This window comes from Lissotriton helveticus, chromosome 2_1 (genome assembly GCF_964261635.1).
Source record: "Lissotriton helveticus chromosome 2_1, aLisHel1.1, whole genome shotgun sequence".
Classification (NCBI taxonomy): Eukaryota; Metazoa; Chordata; class Amphibia; order Caudata; family Salamandridae; genus Lissotriton; species Lissotriton helveticus.
The window spans coordinates 1151735785-1151755884 of record NC_136059.1 but is presented as its reverse complement, the minus strand read 5'-3'; the positions used below and the strand labels follow the sequence as shown (position 1 = coordinate 1151755884).

General features: G+C 43.0%; 2 protein-coding genes across 3 annotated transcripts in view; both read right to left on the bottom strand.

Moving 5' to 3' along the window:
- The window catches only part of LOC144818510 (prostaglandin reductase 1-like), a 413003-nt gene that overhangs the window by 8752 nt on the left and 384151 nt on the right, over nucleotides 1-20100 (bottom strand). For both annotated transcript variants that reach the window (XM_078675996.1, XM_078675997.1), the window contains one exon: nucleotides 6803-6921. In XM_078675996.1, the coding sequence (XP_078532122.1) occupies nucleotides 6803-6921 (119 nt within the window). The remainder of the gene's footprint in view (nucleotides 1-6802; nucleotides 6922-20100) is intronic.
- The window catches only part of LOC144818511 (prostaglandin reductase 1-like), a 1303604-nt gene that overhangs the window by 899393 nt on the left and 384111 nt on the right, over nucleotides 1-20100 (bottom strand). The window lies entirely within an intron of this gene.

Below are 20100 nucleotides of genomic sequence, written 5' to 3'. Positions count from 1 at the left end.
TCCCGCACACTGTCTCCATCCCTAGAACATGGTGCCTGAGAGATAGCCTCCTGCAGCGCCCTACAAATGTAGATCACATTACCAAGGTCAATAATGACTATCTGGACGTCAATGACAATTCTGATTCTCCTGTCTCTATTATATGGGATGCATTAAAGGTCATGGTAAGAGGGGAACTGATCGCCATATCATCGGCAGAAAATAAAGAACGCAAAGCCAAGAGGGAAGTCCTCTCCCTTCAAGTGGCTGAACTTGAGCGCATTCATAAGTGGACTGGGGCCCCCAGGGTATGGAGGCAACTGGAGGCCGCCAGGACCCAAATGGCCGGCATTGATAAGGACAGGGCAGAGTATGCCGCACTCCGTTTAAAGCACCAATACTGCGTAGGCCGAGACAAGGCCGGGCGACTCTTGGCCAATAGGCCGAGGATCCAATGGCAGGAATATCAGATCCAGGAGATCCGTGACGATGATGGCCAGACATGTATCGAAGCCCTCCACATAGCAGAGACATTTAGGGACTATTATCAGGACCTATACACTGCACACTTCAGCCAGAGGGGATAGCAGCTTACTTACAGGAAGTGCACACATCCACCCTGACCCCTGAACAGAGGGAGGAGCTGGACCACCCCATCAGAATTGAGGAGGTCATCTCTTGTATATCTTGCCTAAAGCTGGCTAAATCTCCGGGTCTGGATGGCTTTCCCCCCTTTTTTACAAAACGTTTTGCTCGACCTTAGCACCCCTTCTGGTTCATTTCTTTAACGCATTGGATAGTTCTACATCCCTCCCCCCATCGATGAAGATGGCCTCTATAGCTGTGATCCCCAAACCGGGGAAGGATACCACCCAATGTTCCTCATATTGGCCAATTTCTCTCTTAACACCTTAACGGCGGCCACGATTTTGCGGAAGTGCTTTACTTCCGCAAAACGGGCGGGACCGCGTCGGCCATTGGCTGCCGGTAGCACTGGGGAGGTAGTGCTGCCTTCGGCCAATGACCGACGGCAGCACGGAACAGGTTAAACGTGGATTTTAAAATCTTTACAGGTATCCTGGTTGCCTGCCTCAACCCCTTGCTACTGGGTCTCTTTGACCCAGATCAAGCAGGCTTTGTCCCGCAAAGCATATGGCGACAATACACGAAGGGTCTTACACCTCAGCGAAAAGCTCTGAGGCAAGGACAGGAATGCTGTTATCAGTCGTCGCCGATAAGGCGTTCAGCAAGGTCCACTGGCCATACTTAGAGGCCTAGGTTTGGAATAGGTGAGAGATTCCGAAAGTGGATTTCCAGGGCGTACGAGCAACCAACCGCAGTAATTCAGGTAAACGGATACTCCTCTTCTCCACTCACGATCAATAGGGGCACCCGACAAGGATGCCCACTGTCGTCTTTACTCTTTGCTCTGTATATGGAGCCTATGGCATATAGAGTCAGATCTAACCTGGCAAAACAGGGAATCACATTCAGTGGTGAACAGCATACCATAAGCCTATATACCGATGATGTATTGGTAACTTTTGAATACCCGGCCTCCTCCCTACTAGCATTCCTGGAGGAACTTGCTACATTCGGCCAAGTGTCAGGGTTTAAAATAAACATCCATAAGTCGCAAGCCCTTAACCAAACTCTACAACAGCAATCACTGTCAACCCTCTGACGCTACTATCCCCTATGGTGGGCTACTACACACATACTCTATTTAGGACTTCAGATAGCCTCTACGTTGTCCGAGATGGTGACCCTCGATTATCACACCCTGACTCGCCAGATCCGCTCCGATCTTGGTCGCTGGCGGCACCACCCCCTCTCTTGGCTTTAGCGGATAGTGGCGGTAAAGATGGTGGCCCTTCCCCAAATTCTATACCTGTTCCAGGTCCTCCCGTTGGACCCACCACGGGGCTAGCTTCGTTCCTTACAGAATGACCTGAACCATTTCATATGGGTGGGTAAACGCCCCTGCCTCCACAGAGAATTGGCCTACAGACCTCCTTTGGACGGAGGTTTGGTGTCCCGGACCTTGTCCGATACTATAGGGTCACTCGATTAAGAGCTTTTGTTGAATGGTCATGTGTGGAGTCCGAAAAACACTGGCTCTTTATGGAGAGAGCACTTGCGAGGCAGCCCCTGTGGAAAGTCCCCTTCCTCCCCAAAAGCGTGCGGCCCCCCCAACCTATACCTCTATTCCATCACTAAACATGCTCTAACGGCCTGGGACAGGGTGGCAACCAAGTGGTCCCTTACCTCCTTCCCTGCCCCCCTGTCGCCATCGTTGGGAACCCCGATTTTACCCCAGCACATACTGATCCTGGGCTCCACCGGTGGAACCAGCCAGGATGCAAATCAGTGGGACACCTATTTGATGCGGAGGGCCCCATTCCGTTTGACTATCTTTGCCAAGAACACAACCTCCCAGAAAGTGAACATTGGCACTACACTCAAATCCGCCATTGAATATGGCACTCGGCAAACCGCCCAGGAGCGCAACAACACCTCTCTCCATATGAACGCTGGTTACTTTCCAGCACGACGGACACACAACTCATTACACATTTGTATAAATTGTTGGCCCCTGAAAACATACTAACGAAATTCTCAGGCCAAAAGTGATGCGAATCCGAGATAGGACGGGAACTATCCTCAAAAGAATGGGAGGATATTTATTGCATCACATGGCACACATCCCGTAATACCTCAGGCATCGAAACTACCACCAAAATTGTAACATACTGGTACCTCACTCCGGCCCGAGTGCATACAGTCGCACCATCAAAATCATCCGACTGCTGGTGCCAATGTGGAGTCGAAGGCACGCTTCTCCATATCCTATGGGAGTGTCCGAAGCTAGTTACATACACCTAGAAACAGAAATCCCCCTGCTCCCAGCATATGTGCTATTGGGCCTTCCTAACACACTTACCTTTCCACTAAAGTCCCGCAGGGGAAGACAGATTGGACTAGCGCTACTGGTGGCCCTCCAAAATATATTGATGCACTGGGGCTCGGGACACATCCCCACACACCAGGAATAGCTCCGCAGACTATGGCACATAATGGGGATGGAACACATCACCCTCACCCTGATGAACCAGGGCTCTACGTTCCCTAAGCTTTGGAGGCCATTTCTGTCCATGTTCACAACGGAATTCCGAGAGCTTACATGCCCCAAGTATTTACGCCTACTCCGCTTAATGGATGTTACGAATACATCAACACATGGTCAATACATTGGGGTTGGGGAGAGGATAGGGGCACCTCTTACCGCTTAAGCAGGTCACCATGGTCCAGGGTAGGTGGGGGGGAGTTGTGGGGTCACTATATAATTGTATTCATTGCAAATGGTGGCTTGCCATCAGCCGTTTTCACACTTGTTTATTGGGAAATTACAATAAAGAAATTGAAACCATAAATTCATCATCTGACCCACAGACATGCTGAAAAGTCACTAAATAGCCCACGGCGGAGTCGATACACAGGGCAGATCCAGCTAATGGCCAAAATAAATGTTGAATATATATATATAATATATATACAGGGTGCTAGAGATGAGCCTCTGGGCAAGCCATATCTTACTGTAATTAAAGAAGATGTAAAAGACCCGAGCCCAACCCTGAGTGAGTCCTTCTAGGAATGAAGTTAATCACTTTGGTACAAAATCTGGCACTTTGACCACCAACTTCAGGTGGTTAAGAAGCACACTTCAGGTGCTATTTTCCTCGCACCTCACACCACTTCACACTCCTCCCCCCTAAAGCAATCAGCTTCTCATTTTTTGTAAGAACCTACGTTTAGCTCAAGATATCAGTATGTTATTTTCATCAAGTGCATCAAGAATGCCCATGAAATGGGGAGGCAAACAGACATTCAGGCTACATCTTCAGCTGAGTGGACCCTAAAATAGGTGGAGAAGTAGATTACTACCTAGGCAAGAATAAGTGTGAAATACACTCTGCCTGCATCCCCTGTACCTAAGGGACATTAACCTCTTTCCCTTTGGTTTCTGTACGAAGGATGATAATCTGAGATGTAGTCCAGGATGCAGCCTTATTTTGCTTCTTGATACATACTGACTGACGTTAGAGCAACTTAGCCTTGATGATGCAGGGGTCCTCAAGTGCTTATAAAAAGCCAGAGACCAGCATTAGCTTCACTTAATAGCAGATACATGTAGATAGACAAGGGCTTAATGTTAAGGAGCTATAAATAAACAACTAACATTTGTACCCCCTATTACATCATTTTATCCTACCAGCCTGATTCCACACCCTAAGATTTGTATTGGGCCTCCTGAGAGTATATGCCATTTCTAAATCAGCTCAGTATTTGAAACAGTGGTTCCCAAGGATGTACAAGGAATTCCTCGGTTAGGATTGTAGTTTATATTCTGTTTCCTCTTGAGACCAAATTTAATAACTACTGGGCTTTATATTGGTGCAAACTCTCCATCAATGTCTCATGCAGGTGGAAGATATAATGAAACATGTGGAGAAGTTTTAGTTTTTTAAACAAATTTTCTCTCCAGAATGCTAACCAGGGAAATGTTGCCATTAATTTCTGGAGTCTGACGAATATACTAAATATATAGTGTGAATTCATAGGGAATGGAGGCCCTGATTTATATATTGGAAGTAAGCATACTCCACCACAATACAGACAGAGTATCCTTACCACCAATGTAAAGGTCCACGTCCGCCTGCTAAATGTAGACCCGGGCAGACCATAGTTTGGCAATGGCGGAGGCTACTCTGCCTCCATTGTGGCCAAACTTTTCCGATGGCCTGACAGTGTGAGGCCGATGGAGAATTGGCTATGTCTGGCCACCCAATGTAGATGGACGGACATAATGCTGTTTTTTACAGCCCATCACCAACAGGTACAGCCTGGCGGAAGGGGCAGTAAAATACTAAAAATGTCCCCATCACGGTGGGAAATGAATACAATGCCGAGGAGGGCATTGGTTTATTTTGTTTTCAAAAACAAAATCCCACTTTGGGGTTTTTGTTTTTGAAAATAAAGTTTTGAAACTTTACTATACAGCTGTGTCATGTTTGATGGACCTTATGGCAAATTTCCAATACATTATCAGGAACCGCTGGACGGTTACTCTGTTAGAGTGACAGAGTAATTTACTCTTTCACCCTGACAGAGTAAACTCTGTCCTCCAAATAATAAATCAGCCTCTTAGTCTGCACAACCAATTATGTATTATAAGAACAGATCACTACATTGTGGCAGAATCAATGTTCATTGATGAGCTGTGCATCTTAAAACAAATATTGACACATATCAATCTTTAATGGAAAGTGTAAAAACTGTATACTTTCTAATTTTAAATAATCTAAGAGATCTAGTGGTTTAAGCGAGACCTCAATTGCACTGTCTAGCTGGGTGGGAGAAAGTTCTGACATGACATTTGTCAGACGTTTACAAAACAATGGGGGAAGGCAGTTTACCATAGGATCTGGGTATAAGTAATTACAAAACAAAATGGTCCCAATTGGAATTTTATATAACATAAAGTATCCAAGAAGTGACATAAACGGAAATGAAGTAATTCACTGATTGTATAATTAGGAATTTATTAATACATTGAATAGATAAGTTCATTAATAAATCAATTCAGATATATGCAATTATCAATATAATGCAGTTGCTCCAAGGTGAATAAAGGTAAGTGTACGATAGAGTGCTCGTGAATAGTTAAGGAAAGTTGGAGAATTGAGGTTACAATATGTACAGTATTTACAATTAGTTACACGTACAACTGGTCTGAATATAATTTATACATGTAAAAAATCCACCAAGTACAGATGCAATACATGCTTAAAGGCCTTGGAAACGTGGATAAGTATCAGCACAGGTTGATATAATAAGGAAATGTTTACGTTTTGATCAGAAAATGATGGAAGAGTCAATTATCCCTCAGGACGAGGTCTTGTTCAGAACAGGGGAGCAATCCTATGATGCAGCCACCATTAATTAATCAGTGTGGCCTCCAGCGTGGGTCTAACCAGCCCCTATACAGAGGAAGGACAGGGGCCTCTTCAGTGTGTGTATGTGTTTTGTAGCCATCAACTATATAATTATGCAGGATATGCAAAAATGTCATTCCTGTTTATTCCATGTTTATTCCTGTTTTAACAAGATCATAAAGTCTTTAGTTGGAATGATTTAGTATAACTGGTTTCATGTTATATGTCTACCAGACCATGATATTGGTGGATACTGTCTTATATACAGGTCTCACTGCCTGATTTGTCATTTAAAACGTGATCTTCTGATGGGCAATATTTAGATTAGGGATCTTTTTGATCGGTCCTGGTGAATGCCAATGACCCAGATGGGCAATATGGCATAAACATGTTTACTAATTGCAACATTTGAGACTATTGCTTCCTTTGCAAATCCATTGCAGTTTCAACCTTACTGAAATCTATCACCATGCCCTTTCTTAACACCTATCTTCAGAGACACTACTACAGGTCGTCTTTTTATCAACAACAAAAACAAAAAGATCTTTAAACAGCTCCAACTGCAGAGACCATTTAGTATTGCAGTCCTCGACCAACATGGAGCATGATCTGACGAAGTATATCCCCTTGGTGAGTGAGGGTTCATACAACCTAAAAAGCAGACTTCTATGATTTAGAGTGAAATAATGTTCCTGAAAGTGTCTCTTTTGAGACGTCACACCTTTATGTCTAGTTCATTTGGTCAGGTAGGATGTGTGGTGGACTGCATTAACTCCTCCCCCTCCCTCTGTTTGATTGTTTGAGGGCGAACAGCAGGGCATTCTTACCTCTAAAATCCAGGTCATCAGCTGCTTCAAACCTTCCTCTTTTCGGTTTTGCCAGCGAAGTACAATGAAGCCTTCCATACAGAGTTCATTCATGACTAATGGAAACTGCACATACGGACCTGCGTTGGAACAAAGCACACAACACCTCCGATGAACAAATCTTCTTCGTTGACCAACTGCAACCTATTTAAAAAAATGTTTCTAAATGTCAGGTTGTACACTACTAGCCGAACACACTCGCTTAAAAAGAACAAAAAATGACAAAGCCAATAGCTCTACGTTTAGTGTGACAACATATGAAAACAAAAGCATGTGCAGAGGTGATATTTTGGTTTGATAATACTTTAAAGCCAGATCTACTGGCCTCGTGAATGCTTGAAGGTAGGAATGATATTAGGGGTAGTGATGGTAGAGGTTTTTGCTGGTGGTTTTCATGGAACAATGGCAGTAAAAGAAAATGTTTTGTTTATGTGTAAAATGCATGTACGAGGCAAAGAAGGGTTGTGACAATAAGGGGCTTATTTTGAGGTCAGGCGAAATTGCTTCCGCAGACACAGACTTGGTCCAGGAAACGACCGACACTCGGTCGGCAGTCCCGACCGACTTATTTCAATGTGACCGAACACTGTTCGGCCGCATGCTCCCTGTCCTCAATGGGAGCTCGTGTTACGGCCATAAACTGGTCGTAACACAAGCTCTCATTGAGGAAAGGGAGGTGCAGTTCATACCTCCACCCCATGACAGGCACCTACAAGGTTCAGGGATCAATAGGGGGGCTCCATAGGTGCCCCCTCGGCCTCCGCACGGAGGCCGTGCACCAAAGAGGGCCCTGCTGGGGCCCCCAAGCACACTTTCTGGCATGGTTTCCATGGCATGGAAACCATGTCGGAAACCGTGCATCGTAATCTCAAGGGCGGAAAGTCCTGCCCTTGAGATTACTGGCTGGCTTACGACTGGCCGACAGTCTCTCCGAGCCTGTTGGAAGCCAGCCAGAATGACCAGCTGGTTTACTTTCTGACTACCTCCATCATAATGAGGCGGTCAGAAAGTAAACTGCGTGGCCCATTACATGGCGTCCCAGAAGACTCAAACCTGCAGTCGGAGCCTTTACAGGCTGCATCGCATCGTAATTGGCCCCTAACTGTTTCTGTTGAGCGTACATTTTAGGTGTTAACACCTTCACTGCGGCGGCTATTCCGCCGCAGTGCTAAGGGGGCGGGGCGGAAATGCGGCGGGCGCATGCTGGTGACGGGACCGCTCCGTCACCAGCGTCGGTTGCGATGTGCTTATGACGGAGCGGTTCCGTCATGGCCCGCCCCGCTCAATAGAACGCTCAGCGCAGGCGCGGAATCCTTGTTACTAGCACCATAGAGTGAGCACTCATTGTTCAGAATACGATGCTGAATGTCATACCAATTCAGATCCTGCACCTTACAGTGCGCCAATGGCAGGTGTAGGCTACCAGCACCAAGGTCCGGCACCCTACAGAAAGTGGCGATGCCCCTGGCTCATCCCGAGAATCACTGACTGCCTGAAAATGGCAGCATCATTCATCCTCCCAACATATTGGCTGGACATGCAGAATACCTAACACCTGCTGAATGCCTTGGTGAACATACTTTAGCCAGAGTTTGGCTTTTGTACTGCCCCCCCCCCAACCCATGTCATAAAGCTATAGGCTGTGCTCAATTTACTTGCCATAGTGTGGTTCCATTCCTGCCAACAAAAGACATTTGACAAAGATTTGAAAGGCTATGATTGTGCATTTGTGAATGTTTTCAAGCTTACAATATTGGAAACGTCGACCTGGATATCACATTTTTATTTTTCCTGCTGAGTGTATATACAGAGAATACTGTTCACGTGCCCTGAAAGTCTTTAAGTAACACAATAATAGTATATCACTTAGCAAAAAGCATGGCCAGTCACCAACCATAAACTGCTCAAACTAAGATGAAGATGTTGGCCAAATGCAATGGCTATGTGTTACCTCATGTACAACTGAACATGTGTCTGTGTGTGTGTGTGTGTTTAACCACACACATGCACCCTGGCACTCCATACTTGCTCCAGGAAGTGGCTTGGAGTACCTATTATGGAAATGTCAGATGACACCTCACCAAAAGGCTGCTAAAGTATCAGTAGGGGCACACAATTAGGCACTCATTTGGACCCATATGCCTTCTGATGTGGCATTTTCAAAGCCTATGCCATACTGGTGGCACACTGGCAGCTGAACCTGAAAATGTTTGCAGATCACACATGTCTGTTATAAGCTGCATAACCTAGGAATAACACAATGAGTGTGCATGCCTTGCAAGGAGGCAGAAACTAATGCAATCACCAATATGGAGGAGGAACAGTTAGACAAGACCGAAGTCGTCTGGATGCAAAAGCTGCTACTATCACAGGTGTACATTTCAACAATTATTGCCAACACTGCAAAGCTGTAATTATACACACTGAACACCAAACATCAACATTGATTCACTATGAAAACCCTACACGTAATGGTCCACGAAGGCTATCCCTACATGATACCATGGCCCTTGCTAGCACACGGCCAACCTTACCCCAGCTGACACTCTCCCTAGCAGTTCCTGAAAGGAAATGTATGACTACACTAATTTACAACACTGGATGCTCGATCCTGCTTTCCACCCTAACCCCAAACAGCTCAGAGCCCCAGCAGTCACATCCTACCCCACCCACGTCCAATAACACGCAAGACTAGATGACACATTCTGCAAAGGATCAGGGGCGCAATTCTTTGGGTGCCTTAGGTTGCATGGGTTCAGAGAGTTTGACAGTGTGTGCAGACCACCTCTAAGGCCAGACTGTGGTTGCAGGCCTAGTTTTTTATGCTGCCAGGGACATGTTCGATATCACAGAGGACAGACTTTAGGTGTCAAGTCAACCACAGCTGAATGCGATTTAACATAATGTTTTTAGGACAACGAGTAGACCTTGTTTTAAATATACCTTTTGAATCAATCTACTTAACAGCAGGATTGCACCATCGAGATGCTGCAGAAATGTTATTTATTCTAGTATTGATTCAGTACACAATTGGGGTATGTAGTGGTAGAAAATGTATATATATAGGAGGAATCTGTCAGAGATCCAACTCTATGTACATTAACTGAGTACATTTACTTTAAAAGATGGAAAAGACCTGAAAACCCCTCTTTGTTTAAAGTATAGAAGTTGGATGTTGGTCATGAACATGGTGGCTAGACTTTTGAATAGACCACCAAAATGTGCATTGACCTTCTACCGCTTCCAGGCTCACTGTAAACAGATCCACTTTGCAAGGGAGCTAATGAATGAGTAATTGACACTGTCTCATTAAGGAACTGTATTGATTTAGATCTCGACTGACATCAACTATGTGTAAAAGAATTGATGTAAACAATTGTGACACATATCAACAACAGGTTAAACAATTGTATTAAGGGTTGAAAAATAAATGTAAACTTTTTATAACAGACAAACTGATTTGATTGAGCTTGTACCAAGTCAATGAATTCATCTACTTTTGTTATTTTACCTTTGAAATATAATGGTGTTGTAAAACGTTTTCTAGCATCACCAGCTGCGGCGTTCAGATAGGAAAAGAGTATATGCCTGAGGTTGTGCAGCCCACCATCACAAAGATCACATATTCCAGCCGAATTGACTGGAATATTATAGAGATTCAGAGGCACAGAACCCTGTCTTAGAATAAGTATCGTTCGTCTGACATTATGGGAATAAATACTTTTGAGTGTGCTTAGAAAGTACTATATCAGAATAAGATTTATATATTTTCAAAGACAACAAAAGGGCAATATCAACCGAGTAACTTGTTCTGGGGGCTGCATTTGAAAAAATAAGTTACGTTGAGCAGTAATCTACATCTAATTTAGCAAATGTGTATTGCAATTTAGTTAAGGCAACCATAAAAGTATCATTTATGCACCATCGGTAAAAGTTTCCTGCATTAGCAAACCTCTCAGAGTGCCTTCAACAGCGTGTATTAAGTTGTATGCCCATCACAGCACATTACCCATGGGGCTAGTGAGTGCAAATTCCAGGTGCAAAGCCTGTGTAGGTATAGCGTGGCTGAGGGAAAGCAATTTGCGGAGAATCTTCCCTTCCTATACGTTCGTGGAAGACCATTTGCATCAGGGAATATACTCAAGAGCATAAGATAGAATAGGAGGAATGTTTACTCTTTAAATTTGCAACAAAGACTTAAAGTGCTTCCTTCCCGAGGAGTTTTCAAACTTTTTAGGCACAGCAAGATAGGGTTCTAGGAGGCCTCATAGTGGCAGGACGAGACAGCACACCACAATTGTCAAGTCCTTAAGGCAGCAGTCAGGGTTTGGCGCCAATTTTCTCTGCAGCAAGGCTTCAGTTCTTGGGCAGCAGCTCTTCTTTGTCCGTATCTTTTTCTGGTCCATACAATCTAATGTTCAAGATCCAGGGATTCCACCTAAATATTAAATTTAGGGGTGTTAGAGGGTGAGACAGGTAGTAGACAATGAGCTGCCTAACTTTAGAGAGCCTACAACCTCTAAGTGACCACTTGCAGTGGGAAGGGGGACAACAGTAGTCCTGATAGGTTGTTTTCCCACCATCTCAAGATGGTGTATTTTCAAAAGTGGGGTCTACATCACCTGCCACATCTTAGGGTTGGTGCTGGCTGAATGTGGACACTTCTCATCGAACTAATTTTCCTGCCTATCCACCTTCCAAATGTGGAGCAGGACAGGGGTATGGCCTCCTCCACTATCTGGAGAAGCCAGCATTGCACTTCAAAGGCGCCGCCACCTTTGAAGCAAGATTCTCGCTCTGGAAGACCATTCCAGCCTGGAGGAGGTTTGAAGCTCCTCCACTCAGAGCAGGCTTTGTTTTGGGCCTCTGAGAGAGCAGGATCTCAGCCCATGAGGTCTGTAACCATGTCTTGTGGTGGCAGGCTGGCTAGGACTAGTCAGACACCACACCAGCGCTTGGTGGGTTTTCAGGGGACCCTCTAAAGGGTCTTCTGTGTGCATTTAGTAATACATCCAACAATGGCATCAGTCAGGATTTATTAAGACATGGTGTTTGGTACCAAACATCTTAGGGTACAGTGAAGCCAACATGGAGCTAGGAAACTCGTAAAGTTGAGTATCCAGTCCATGTAATCTCTATGCTTCCCTGTGCACTTACAATATCTAAGAATGGCTCAGGTATTGTAGGGTCATATCTGCTCATGCAGAGTGGGGGCTAACCATGTCAAAAGAGGTACTTTCCTACAAACCACTATACTTAAAAGTCTCCTCTGCTTCAGACATCCAGTGCCTCAAACACTGCATGCACATCACCCTGACCTGGATATCTAGCATCTATTGGAAGCTCAAACCAACCAAGGCACAGTTCCTGTTATTTGCAAAGAGCAACAAGCAAAATACAGTACAAACCTAGCTCAATGACCTGAATCTTGATGGATTCAAACATAAACTTTTACCAAATGCCAAGACACTTGGACTTACCCCGGACACCAACCTCACCATCAAGGAACACAATGCCAAAAAAAACAAAGACGGCCTGGTACCATCTCTCTTTCCTAAAGAAAGTCAAACACTTTCTTACAGAAATAGACTTCAGAACTGCTGTTCAAGCCTCCATACACTATGATCTGGGTGGTGGTAATGTCCCACTCCATGGCCTGTAAGTCTTCATGATAGCACCCTTTAGGGCAACATGTCTCATTCAGGGCCTGAAGAAATATGATCATATCACCATCATCCTGATAAAACTCTATTGGCTCCCCTTGCTGGCCTACACCATTATCAAAACCTCAAAAGCTGCATCATTCATTGCTGTCGCAACCACAAACCCACTTATCTTGCAGGCATGCACACCATCTCTGGTGGTTCTTAGCACACCCACAGCCAGGACAGCTTTAAACTGCTCATTAGGGAGCAGTGTAAAAAGGAGAGAAACAGCAGGACTTTACTATCTATGCTCACAGAATCTGTAACAGCATCCTTGCATCCATCAGGTCTGCCCCAAAGCTGCTCCAGTTTTAGAAAGACTTGAAGATCACTGTATTACAATGCATTAATCTTTCACAACTCGGCTCCTTCTCCTATTAGTTTTGACTTTGACCATGCACAGTGCTCTTTTGTATTTTGGCTAGGTTTGCCCTGTAATAAATACCATACACACACATACATACATGCAGTTGCAAACGCAAAATATTTCTTCACGTTCCTTTAAACTGCCTGGATGTTGGAACTAGTCCGCTAGCCTTAATCCATTGCCTAAATGGCTCAAATCTGCTGTTAAGTATTTGGTTCGTAAAAATCATAAAATAAGCAGAGCAGAAACTTCAAACAAAGGATTGACTCTAAGGCACATTATTGAAGGTTTTCACTAAGTTAACAACAAAATAAGATTAGTTGTTCAACAAACATGCAAGTTCTGTCATTGTGCCTCTAAAATTTTGCATAGCTAGTGAAGTTTGAATGCACCTTATTTAGTTAATCAATAACTCATTTTTACATACTGTTATAAACTATTTTGCAGAATGGAAACTAGCATCTTTTTCTTTGTCTAAGCAGTGCCTGAATAATGAACTTTGCTTTTTGGTATTTGTTGCTAATTCTACCTACAATGAAGATTTTTTAATTGTAAAGGTGTTTGTTAACCATGAAATAAACAATTTGATTTGAGCTACAGCTATCTCTAGGGCAGCCGGAAAAATAAAATTTACAGTGTTACAAAGCACACTGAAAGAGGTACACGACAGTGGTAGTGAAAGAAAGGCTAGATACACCTATATCTTGGGCTCGCAAGATAAGGAGTCTGTTTTGAGAAATGCCAATTTTTCTATATCACAAATAACTCAGTAAACGAAGAACGATATTTTTTATAAGGTACTTTAAACATTCCAAACGTTAAATGTAAACATCTTTTTTATATCCTAAACAATATATAGAGGCAGCAAATTAGATTTCGGACACGGAATTATTCTCATCTTTACCCCAACGCATGATTTCGAAATCCGAAAATGTCATGTTTCAAAATGTGGAACCAGAAGAAGTGTGAAGTCAATCTCCCTGCTTCCGGTTTTACGAATATGCATAGTATGCAGGTATGGTTGAGCTAAACATTTGCAGTCAAACAGTTGTGCAACACAATTGGTACATACTGAAATACCAGAGTAAGCGGTTTCAGAAGTATAACATAACAGATCCTCCCCAAGTGAGAGGGACATATAAAACTGTAATTTCTTACCAATGTGAAAACATAAACCTGTGAAATAAAGGGGAATTAGCGACTTCTTGGAACATAGTAATGTATGTACTTGAAATGCACGTTCTAGCATATTAGACAATGAATGGTATCAGTCCCATAGGAACCTTGTATCCAGTCTCTATGCAACCAAGCATTGCATCCCGACCTGTCACCTTTGTAAACAAAAACAAATGCACGATTAACTGTTTTGTACTAGGGAGACTTTCACTTATGTATTAACTTTTGCATTGCTATCTCTCCATTATAGGAGACCAAGACAATAAATTGTTTGTGACAATTGTGAACTATCATGCAACCACTCTAACCTATTATGTATCCATTTTTTAGGGAGATTATATTGACCCCTGTACTACGACAGATATCAAATATAGTCTTGATAAAGGTGGATAAAGTTGTGGAAAACCACCGAAACGCGTCAACGCACCATTTTGTATAATTCACGACTCGGACATCTCAGTTGATATACTGTATTGTGGTGTGCATAACTTAGGTGTCAGAAATAGAGTTTGAATATACACCTAGTACTGTACGAGTTTAATGTCTTACTGTTTTTTGTCTCCATGTCTCAATTTTGCTGGCCAATATTGAATGTCAAATATTTTTATTGTACCTCCTCCCCCTTTCTTTTAACTATTTGTGTCAAGTGGTTCCCTAATTGCCCACTTTTTAAATATTTGTGTTACCAATAAATTGGAAAATTCTTTTTACATACGCGAATCTTGTTATTGTTATTGACCTTCTGGCTCAGTAAATTTAGTTTTGCTCAAGGGAATCTCTTCCTTTACATACTGAATAAGTGCAAGCAACATAGATCAACACCTCGCAAAATATAGACATATCGTAGACCTAGGTGATTCCAAAGGATTCGAATCAATGTCTATCTCCAACTTTTATGCTGATGCAAAAAAAACACCAAGCAAGCACACCACTGCCCTGATCACGCTATTTCGTGCAAGAGAGAAAATCGTGACTACCAAATATTCTGCGTGCTGTGAACTACATGACTGAAAGTTTGAAAGCTGAAAACACAGAATCTCTCTTTTCAAATGAATAGTGCAGTATTGGTTTACCTGCCCCTGGCTCAGAAAATAATTGATTAAGGAATGTTACAACACTTAGTTACCGTGTAAGGACCCAAAAACGGAAAAAGATAGATGCAGGGGTGGTGGGTGACATTTGAGAATGGTGGGGCTTAAAATTATTGTCATACTGCACCCCAGCGAGCGAGCATAGCATGTGAGCCGGAACAACCTATGGGGGTTTGTGGTGATGTCCCCCGAAAAAAAATTGAAAAAACAGTGGACAAATGGTGCATTTTCAAGCAAGTTTGAGAAAGCAGGAAGGTTAATAAAGCAATAGTGAAAGTGCAGTTATTACATTAATAAAGATACCTTCCAAAGATGCCTCCCAAAGACATGTCCAGTGCAGAGCCACAGGTGGGCAGGCTGTCCGGTATAAACTACAGAGACATCGCTGAGGCTCCTTCGCAGAGTCGCCACATGATCGGACTTCTGTCCAGTAAAACCACAGACCCGGCCACTCAAGATGTCAGTTTATTCATTCCTGCGTTGATCACTTATTCTGCACTCCATCAAATACCTCAGGTTGTTTAGGTAAAAAAGAGATCACTTCTCTTCAAAGGAGTTCATGCTAGACTAGGTTTCCTGAGGTAGGCAGGTGGCCACTCCTTTGCAAACCCAACCACACTCGGACGTGGCACAAGAAATAACACTCCCTAGAACAGCCAATAACAGGCGTCACACGCAGATCACGGGTCAAGGCGCATTAAAATTCTATGTTATCTTGCTGAGGTTGGAACGGGGGATCTGTAGATCACACACACAGCTCTGCAGCAGGCGCATTTACTTTCACAGCTATCCTGGCGGAATTTAAACCAAGAGCTTATAAATCATCCACAAATGCCTGTAGAAGGCGCGTCGACTTTCTGGGCTAGTACATGACTGGGTTGAATCTGTGCAGAAGGTGCATTCACCCACTGAGCTAGCATCCACAGTGACCAGTCCAGCTCTGTACCATACGCGGGATGTGACTGGACAGCTGAAGGTGGAGGTGCTCAGTCTGTGCGGTGTATAACAGTATCCCAGCGAGCCCTGGCCTAGGAATGGAGGACCACACCTGTCATCGCGTGCGCACAAGTTAACATGTTCTAAAATCGCTGACCCTGGGGAGCGATGGGTGGACAGGCATGTTTACAAGGGCATTTCACGAGCTATTCTGTCAGGCCGATATCACAGGCTCAGCATCAGCTCAGCTACAACAAGCGCCTAGATGCCAATCTTTCACAGTGTGCTCTCTACCGAATGTATAAATGCCCCCCTGCCCGACCAGCCCCACCCCCATTAGATCAAGCACACCCGACCTTTAGCAAAAGGCTTCCGTCCCACCGGTTCTTTTTCCTGTCTTCACGTGACATAGCTCTGCTCTATAGGTGTTCTATGTCAGATGTAAGTTGCTTGCACAGTTCTGTGTTTTTTCTTTTAGTTTTAGGACTTGTAGTTCTGCGTATACAAGGGGGACACAATAACAAAGTTCAGGATACAAATTTTCCTCTCTCCTACTTTTCAGGAGACGCCTAAAAGTCTTGTGGTTGCTGCTTCTAGCTTGCTGCTCAGCCAGTGGATGTGTGTAGAATGTTAGTATGATGATGATGTCATAGAGTGTTGGATACGTGGGTGAGTGTCTGTTGAGTGTTGGGCTGAGCAGCAAGGAGGCTGCTCCTGTTGGGGTTCGTTACTTCCTTCGTTCTTATCATCTTAAATCCTACTTGAGTAAACTACTTGAAGATACCACTTGGACCGGGCTTTCTTTCAATTACTACACTGGTGACGATCAAGAAAGAACCTATATGTGTTTGCTAAAGGACTACTGAAGTTTAAAAAAAACTCCAAGGTATGAGTCTTCTACTACAAATTACGGATTTTAAGTTTACTGGCACCCTGTGAACCCCAACAGTGATCTTCCATCGGTCGCCCACAACACATACGTGCCAGTCCCTGCTGTATTTACCCACAACTCCTGTGTGCCCGCTTTTCTGTCTACTTACCTTGCTGCCTCCCAGTCTCTGCTTCAATTCTTCTTATCTGCCTACTGTGACCTGCCTGGAAGTGTTCCGCCTGTTTGCGTGCATGAAACCTCTCACTACTGCCTTGCTGCCTTTGGACACTTCGAAGAACCAGTGCTTTAAACTCCCACTACCCACAGCACCAGAGTCTCATTCGCCCTGCTCCGGTCTTCATGGAAAAGACCACTACGTTGGTGCATGCTGTAACCTGCCGTCCGTTTACTTAATCAGGAGCGTCAGTAAGAGTTAATTGTTTGACAGATCTTCTGCATTTTGCATTCATCAACCACTTTTCTTTCCGTGGTCCCAGACATTGGCGGTGAGTTATTTATTTATTTATTTAATTATTTCTTCTGACATTGTTTTTTTGGTGCACCTCACTATGGCAGTTTAACCGCCTCTGCCACACTTTCAAATAGTCGCTCGAGCACATACAGAGCCTGCTCGGGCTCTTACTGTCATTCCTGCTGCCTTGCCACTCCTGTCTACATGTCTCTGTTGCAATTCTCCTCAGTGTCACTGCAGCTGCTCGGCAATCCTTTGAGCACCCTTCTGCCGCGAGCCACCCTTCCTTACATCATTTTACGTGCCGCCATTTTGCGCTTTCACCGAAATTCTGCACTGCTCCAACTCTGTCTCCGGTACTTCACCCTTCAGCACTCTTCTGCCAACCATGTTTTCCATTGCCACTTTAATTCTTCAATCGGTTGGTGCATTGCAATTATTTTTATTTTCGTTAAGGCACGAAGACAGTGAGTATAACTTTTACAGTTTTATTCACTATGTTATAGTGCCACCTAGCTGTCATTCACCACCACTGCACCTCTACGAGGAAAATAAAGTCCACTCGTTTTAGACACTATAACTACACTTCCTCCAGTGTTTTATCTCGCATCAAATTTTCTGCAAAGGAGACCCATTACTTCGCAAGGTACTGATCCATTTCGCTTTAATTTGTCAGCTGCATACTACGATGACTACGGTGACCACTTTATTTGCTTTATCTTATTATTTTCTAGGAAACTTGCTTAAAGTTTAAAATGTCTATAATTTTTCATATGAACCACTTTGCCAACTTGCACTTCATTGTGTTCTTGCATTTTACACTCACATTTATTTGTCACATATTGTTAGTCCTTATTCATGTTACTTTAAGTTGTATTTCATTACAGTGCTTATTTTACATTACGTCAATTTACTTTACGCTACTTTACAGTGCCTTCTCTGCAAGCTACTGCTAGAGAATTTTTCATTGTTCAAAGCACTTTACGTTACAATCTTTGAGAGATTTTCGAGCGAAATTGCACTTATGCTACGTGACTCTCATGTCACTTACAGTGTTAATACTTTACGTTACTTTACCAGACAGTGCCAGAAGTTTTGATTATGATTGATGAGCCGTTGTCATGTCACCTGCCAGAAGTTTTGATTATGATTGATGAGCCGTAGTCATGTCACCTACGATGTTAATACATTATTACAGTACTTTAAAGTGCTAGAATTTACATTGCTTAAAGCATCTGTTACATTAGCCTACTGGCTGTATATTTTACGTTACAGTGCTTCCTTCTCAACTTCTTGTAGGAGAATGTTCATTGTTCCTATTATAGTATTTGTTGCAACATTACTTTAATTACAAATTCCATATGGAATTCCTTATTGAGATTTACAAGCGATTTTGCTCCTATGTTACGTGGCTTTTGCGATCACTTATACTGTTATACATTACAGTATGTTACTGTGCCATTTTACATTACCTCTCAGGTTACCTACACTGTTTTACATTACGGTACATTACTATGCCATTTTACGTGCTTTATTAGGTCACTTACACTGCTATACATTACGTTATGCTACATTGGCTTGTGTCATATACACAAGTCTATGGATTTGTCTCTCACAATGTTTCTTACATACATTACAGCATTTACTATGTACATTACTTAATATTACTTTACTTTACAGTGCCTTTCCTTAAGGCATAGGTTACAATGCCTATTGGCAGTACAATTTGCATTACAGTGCTTATTACTTTACAGTTTCAGAAACGCTAAAGTATCTTCTTTCAAATCTCCTGTGGAGAGTTATCTTTGTTCTGTTTCTTACAATTTATATTACAGTACTTTACGTTAAACTTTTGTACTTTGTATACATATCCCCTGTTCATGAGATCTATGGCAGTCTGTATTTTCATATTACATGGTACCTGTACGTTGATTTTACATTTTATTACTGTCATGTGTCACATTATTATTATTATTCTCGTGTGTATTTTCTTAATACAAATATCTTTTCCTTACACATATCTTTTACATTTTGAGAGTGTTTTTCTTGTCTTTATCATGTACTATCTGGTTTTTTTCAATTTCTGTTTCTTCTTGCCATCTCCACATTGTTCTGGCCAACTGGTGTGTTTTGGTGGTGAATTGGTGCGTCAACTCATTTTTTTCTCTGTGTGTTGCGTTACTATTGCTGTGCTATTGTTGTCTTTCTTTACCTTGTTAATATCTCCTTACTTTGTTAGTATCTCCTACTTTTCTTCTTCCTCTCCCCTTCACATGATTTACATTTTAATTTAAATCTGTGTTCCTTCTATTAAAGGGGGAAGAAGGGTGTGGGTTATTCCTGTTTTTCTTTGTCAATGAATGCATGGTCTTCATCTTCCATATTTTGGTGCTTTATGTTCTCTTTGCATGTCTGCCCATTATAACGGTATGTTCTTATTTGAGATACCCAATGTTATTTACATGCTTACTCCTTTCATCTGCCATTGTAATGTTGTTATTATGCTCACTCCTTGTATCTTCCTTCCTGTTGTCATTAAAGGGGGAAGATGTGTGGTGTCTGCTTCTAGCTTGCTGCTCAGCCAGTGGATGTGTGTAGAATGTTAGTATGATGATGGTGTCATAGAGTGTTGGATGCGTGG